This window comes from Trypanosoma cruzi, genomic scaffold (genome assembly GCF_000209065.1).
Source record: "Trypanosoma cruzi strain CL Brener 1047053517091 genomic scaffold, whole genome shotgun sequence".
In the NCBI taxonomy this organism is placed as follows: Eukaryota; Euglenozoa; class Kinetoplastea; order Trypanosomatida; family Trypanosomatidae; genus Trypanosoma; species Trypanosoma cruzi.
Window position 1 is genome coordinate 9,596 of NW_001849308.1, and position 5,415 is coordinate 15,010.

The following is a 5,415-nucleotide window of genomic DNA, read 5'->3' on the forward strand; positions in this document are numbered from 1 at the left end:
TTGTAGAAACAATACGGAGCGAATTAATCTCCTTCGGCAGGCAAAGAGGAAGCATGAAAAACAGCCACCACAATGCTAGTAAGCAGTCGGTTTCCGGGCAGTGTCTTCAGGAATTCAGGTGTGGATTCGGCATTGTTGACAAACCCCTTTATAATTCCCAGCATGGATATGACATACGTGACATCCCCACCAAAGCAAAGAATCCACATGAGAACCGCCAACAAATAGTCGGCGCCTCGACCCAGGAGCAGGCGTGTCACCTTCTCGTAGCTCCGAAGCCCCGTGCGCTCACCGACAACGGTAAGCAGCACAAAGGAATACACCGCCATGGACGCTACAATAAAAAGGTACAGAATACTCATGACAATTCCGGACATTTTAAATGCAGCGGGAAGTGCAACAATGCCGGCGCCAAGGGTCGAGCTAGCAAGGTTGAACGCGGAGGACAAGATGCCACCGTATGGCATCACAACATGCATTGCCTTCAAGAAAATGTTATCGGGATTACGTCGCCTAGCCACACGCTCTGCCCGCATCGCATTAAGCTCCTGGATACGCTGCTCTGCGGGAGAGAGCGTTGATGTGACTCTCGTTGTCTTTACTAAATTCTCACACGTCGTTTCATCGGTATTCGCCGGCTCCGGTTCCGTAAAAAAGACCTCGTCGTAAAACACACTCGACTCTGTCACGCCATCGGCAACACTGGCCACGACTGGCAGGGAAGGCAACATCTTGGCACACGTGGGAAACCTAAAACCTAAATTGTGGGGTCCCGCCACTCAAGTTGCTCGTGAAACACTTCCAGGAAAAAAAAAAAGAAAAAAAGAAGAGGAGATGCAAATGTCCATATATAAATATATATATTTGCATGAACGCATACAATCAACCCACACACACAGAAAAAATAAAAAATAAATAAATAAAAAAACATGCACCAACATGAATTACAGCGACAACTATGCGAAAAAGAGAAACGATACTCGTCTTCACCTGCAGTACCTCTGCGGCACCGTGACCGAATACCCTCAAGCATCTCAATTGCACTGGAAAACCCAACACTGTCCCCCGGGGCACCACAACATCAAGGCATCATGACGCCCCACCACGCCAGCCTCCTACAACATACATACATCCACACCACAAGTATGAATGCAAGAAAACAATGGCATGAAACAGAGAAAAGCAAAAAAAATGCGACAGGACGGAAACAAAAAAAACACCACCCACAGAACCACACACAAAAAAAAGAAAAAAAAGAAACTAAAACCAAAAACCAAAACCAAAAGTAACAAAAACACAGCACAGAAGAATTTTTAAAAAATATAAATAAATTAAATCGAAAAGTATAACATCATTTATTTTTGTTATTCTTTCAAATACAAATCTTCTTCGGCAATTTGGCAAGGCAACAACAAAAAAGAAACAAAAAACAAAAAAACCGGCTAGAATAAAAACCAATTAAACCAAAACAACATCAAACAACGTCGCCCATGGAGATCACGTAAGACACTTCCGCACCAAAACTCAGAAGCCAAAGCAGGAAGGCCAAAAAGTAGTCCGCACCCTTCCCAAGAAGAGCCCTCGTGACCTGCTCGTAGTTCCGCAGCCCCGTCCGCTTCCCGGCGATGCCCAGAAGGGTGAAGGAGTAGATGGTCAGCAGACCCACCACCACAAGGTACACCAGCGCCATCGCCAGCCCGGACGTGTTGAAGGCATACGGCAGCGCAAGTATTCCGGCGCCCAGCGATGAGCTGGCGAGGTTGCATCCGGAGGAGATGATGCCGCCGTAGGGTATGATGCGATGCAGCCCCCGCTTGAGGCAGCTCTGTGGGTCTCGCCGCCGGGCAACGCGCTCCTGACGCTCCTGGTTCAGTTTCTCAATGCGGATCTTGGCGACATCCATTCGGTCACCCGTGGGAAGCCCTGCTTGGCCCTGAAGGTCCTCGACAAGCTCCACACCGTCGTTCAGTGGATCGTCAATTTGTTCCACGATGGGTGCATTGGTCATTTTTTGTGTGTGGATGCCGAGGTGTTTTTACCCTACGCGTCGGGTGACGCAGGGCATGTGTACATGAGGATGGAAAAAAGAGAAGAGAAAAGAGAGACAAGTGATGGAGTCAACGAGTGGAGGAGCAGACAACAAAATACACAACCGGCAAATGCGCACCGGCAACAGGCAATCCCCACGCAGCAGTGGCACCCGTACGTGTCCGTGAGAAGCCACGTCGCCGCCCGCACGACAAATGAGTGTGAACTCTGCCTAAAAAAACATAAAAAATATGGAAAAAATATGGAAAAAAAATTCGTACGATTACCACGCAGTTCGGAGTACAAAAAAAAAAAAAAAACGGTGCAACAAAACACAGCCGATCTATTCCTTGCTAAATATACGCCGGCGCATTTCACCACAACATGCGCGTTGCAATGCCCCCCTTCGCTGCTGCTAGCAACCGAAACGTAACGACCGACACCAAAAACAAAAAATAAAATAAAATAAGAAGTACAACAAAAGTAAACAAAAATATAATAAAATAAAATAAAAAAAAATCGCACAGATATCAAAAAAGGCACTAAAAAGGTTTTGAAAAGAGAGGGAAAGAACATCAAAATAAATAAAACTAATATTAATAGTATTAGGAAACCACCTACTCCGGTCCACCGCCAAACGGACATCTACGCTCAAAAAAAAAATTATTTTAAAAATGCTATTCAATGCATCGCCTCACCGTAAGCGGCAAATGCGGTCCCAAACACAACACCGATCACACCGACAAACAGCAGAAAGTGCGTCCCGATGTAGTGAAAGTACCCAACCGACTGCAGTGTCCAGTTGCCGCTGTACATGTACAGCAGGGCAGGGAAGATAAAGCCAATGAAGCCCCCAGAGAACCCGCCAACAAGGCCAAACACAATCGTGATGCTGGGAATAAATAGGCCACCAATGAGTGACAGCGTCGCCATAAAGCCACAGACCAGTGCGTTCTTCCACCATGCAATCGTCTTCACATCAATGTGGAGCACGTGGTAAACAGCCTCACGCACTGGAATCATGTGTAGCCCGTATCCAACACACAGTTTTAATACCATACCCGCATAAGCAACCCCCATCATCTTGTCCTCTATCGGGTTGTACCGCTTCAGGACGGAGCCTGTCAATGCCGGGCCAAAGTCCAGGTAGCCAAACAAACCAGAACACAGGTAAAGAAAGAAGCATAGAAAAACACCAAGTCCGGCACCCTTCGTGAGGCGCGTAACACTTGGCTTGTACATTTCCTCGTACACCTCATACGCATTCAGCTGACAAATAAAGGAAAATGTAAAAATAGAAAGGCCCTCGATGGCGCTGTTGCCAGTCCGGAAGTACACCAGATCATCACGCATTCCATGGGTGATAGTGTTGCGTACGGAATGGATGATCACGCAGATCACAAAGAAGACGATGAACATTACAGCAATAATTGAGATATGGCGCAGAGAGTTGATCTCCTTCGGTAGGCACAGCGGCAGCATGGCAACAAGCCACACCATGCTCGTGAGTAACCTGCGGCCAGAGGAGGATTTGAGATATTCTGAGCTGCTCGGGGAATTCTGAACAAATGCCTCAACAACATCGCCCATGGAGATCACGTAAGACACTTCCGCACCAAAACTCAGAAGCCAAAGCAGGAAGGCCAAAAAGTAGTCCGCACCCTTCCCAAGAAGAGCCCTCGTGACCTGCTCGTAGTTCCGCAGCCCCGTCCGCTTCCCGGCGATGCCCAGAAGGGTGAAGGAGTAGATGGTCAGCAGACCCACCACCACAAGGTACACCAGCGCCATCGCCAGCCCGGACGTGTTGAAGGCATACGGCAGCGCAAGTATTCCGGCGCCCAGCGATGAGCTGGCGAGGTTGCATCCGGAGGAGATGATGCCGCCGTAGGGTATGATGCGATGCAGCCCCCGCTTGAGGCAGCTCTGTGGGTCTCGCCGCCGGGCAACGCGCTCCTGACGCTCCTGGTTCAGTTTCTCAATGCGGATCTTGGCGACATCCATTCGGTCACCCGTGGGAAGCCCTGCTTGGCCCTGAAGGTCCTCGACAAGCTCCACACCGTCGTTCAGTGGATCGTCAATTTGTTCCACGATGGGTGCATTGGTCATTTTTTGTGTGTGGATGCCGAGGTGTTTTTACCCTACGCGTCGGGTGACGCAGGGCACGTGTACATGAGGATGGAAAAAAGAGAAGAGAAAAGAGAGACAAGTGATGGAGTCAACGAGTGGAGGAGCAGACAACAAAATACACAACCGGCAAATGCGCACCGGCAACAGGCAATCCCCACGCAGCAGTGGCACCCGTACGTGTCCGTGAGAAGCCACGTCGCCGCCCGCACGACAAATGAGTGTGAACTCTGCCTAAAAAAAAAAAAAAAATACGTAAAAAATATGAAAAAAAAATTCGTACGATTACCACGCAGTTCGGAGTACAAAAAAAAAAAAAAAACGGTGCAACAAAACACAGCCGATCTATTCCTTGCTAAATATACGCCGGCGCATTTCACCACAACATGCGCGTTGCAATGCCCCCCTTCGCTGCTGCTAGCAACCGAAACGTAACGACCGACACCAAAAATAAAAAATAAAATAAAATAAGAAGTACAACAAAAGTAAAAATAAAAAATAAAAAATAAAATAAAAAAGAAAATCGCACAGAAATCAAAAAAAGCACTAAAAAGGTCTTGAAAAGAGAGGGAAAGAACATTAAAATAAATAAAACTAATATTAATAGTATTAGGAAACCACCTACTCCGGTCCACCGCCAAACGGACATCTACGCTCAAAAAAAAAATATATTTTAAAGATGCTATTCAATGCATCGCCTCACCGTAAGCGGCAAATGCGGTCCCAAACACAACACCGATCACACCGACAAACAGCAGAAAGTGCGTCCCGATGTAGTGAAAGTACCCAACCGACTGCAGTGTCCAGTTGCCGCTGTACATGTACAGCAGGGCAGGGAAGATAAAGCCAATGAAGCCCCCAGAGAACCCGCCAACAAGGCCAAACACAATCGTGATGCTGGGAATAAATAGGCCACCAATGAGTGACAGCGTCGCCATAAAGCCACAGACCAGTGCGTTCTTCCACCATCCAATCGTCTTCACATCAATGTGGAGCACGTGGTAAACAGCCTCACGCACTGGAATCATGTGTAGCCCGTATCCAACACACAGTTTTAATACCATACCCGCATAAGCAACCCCCATCATCTTGTCCTCTATCGGGTTGTACCGCTTCAGGACGGAGCCTGTCAATGCCGGGCCAAAGTCCAGGTAGCCAAACAAACCAGAACACAGGTAAAGAAAGAAGCATAGAAAAACACCAAGTCCGGCACCCTTCGTGAGGCGCGTAACACTTGGCTTGTACATTTCTTCGTACACCTCA

The 5,415-nt window shown here is 47.8% G+C and overlaps 3 protein-coding genes and 1 pseudogene across 3 annotated transcripts, besides 19 other annotated features; all 4 read right to left on the bottom strand.

The window, feature by feature from the left end:
• Positions 1-731, bottom strand: Tc00.1047053511325.10 (annotated as a pseudogene; the record flags this gene model as incomplete).
• Positions 1-1,087: a sequence feature (heterozygous, non-Esmeraldo-like haplotype).
• Positions 900-928: a sequence feature (AT_rich).
• Positions 1,088-1,373: a sequence feature (areas merged during assembly that could not be assigned to a particular haplotype. This can correspond to areas where the two haplotypes were merged or to regions with more than two copies in the genome that were merged during assembly.).
• Positions 1,157-1,297: a sequence feature (A-rich).
• Positions 1,309-1,337: a sequence feature (AT_rich).
• Positions 1,374-1,576: a sequence feature (heterozygous, Esmeraldo-like haplotype).
• Positions 1,403-1,479: a sequence feature (A-rich).
• On the bottom strand, positions 1,475-2,008 carry Tc00.1047053511325.25 (amino acid transporter, putative; the record flags this gene model as incomplete). The annotated part of the gene is made up of 1 exon (XM_799103.1): positions 1,475-2,008. The coding sequence occupies one exon, from the start codon at positions 2,006-2,008 to the stop codon at positions 1,475-1,477; it is 534 nt and encodes a 177-aa protein (XP_804196.1).
• Positions 1,577-2,544: a sequence feature (areas merged during assembly that could not be assigned to a particular haplotype. This can correspond to areas where the two haplotypes were merged or to regions with more than two copies in the genome that were merged during assembly.).
• Positions 2,481-2,548: a microsatellite.
• Positions 2,545-2,557: a sequence feature (heterozygous, non-Esmeraldo-like haplotype).
• Positions 2,558-2,760: a sequence feature (areas merged during assembly that could not be assigned to a particular haplotype. This can correspond to areas where the two haplotypes were merged or to regions with more than two copies in the genome that were merged during assembly.).
• Positions 2,682-2,704: a sequence feature (AT_rich).
• Tc00.1047053511325.40 (amino acid permease, putative) lies at positions 2,710-4,134 on the bottom strand (the record flags this gene model as incomplete). Its single annotated transcript, XM_799101.1, has 1 exon — positions 2,710-4,134. One exon carries the CDS (start codon positions 4,132-4,134, stop codon positions 2,710-2,712), a length of 1,425 nt encoding a protein of 474 aa, XP_804194.1.
• Positions 2,761-3,821: a sequence feature (heterozygous, Esmeraldo-like haplotype).
• Positions 3,822-4,721: a sequence feature (areas merged during assembly that could not be assigned to a particular haplotype. This can correspond to areas where the two haplotypes were merged or to regions with more than two copies in the genome that were merged during assembly.).
• Positions 4,389-4,428: a sequence feature (A-rich).
• Positions 4,599-4,676: a sequence feature (A-rich).
• Positions 4,722-5,415: a sequence feature (areas merged during assembly that could not be assigned to a particular haplotype. This can correspond to areas where the two haplotypes were merged or to regions with more than two copies in the genome that were merged during assembly.).
• Positions 4,731-4,758: a sequence feature (AT_rich).
• Positions 4,810-4,830: a sequence feature (AT_rich).
• Tc00.1047053511325.50 (amino acid permease, putative) lies at positions 4,839-5,415 on the bottom strand (the record flags this gene model as incomplete). Its single annotated transcript, XM_799102.1, has 1 exon — positions 4,839-5,415. A coding segment is annotated over one exon (577 nt), but the record flags the coding sequence as incomplete, so codon positions are not given.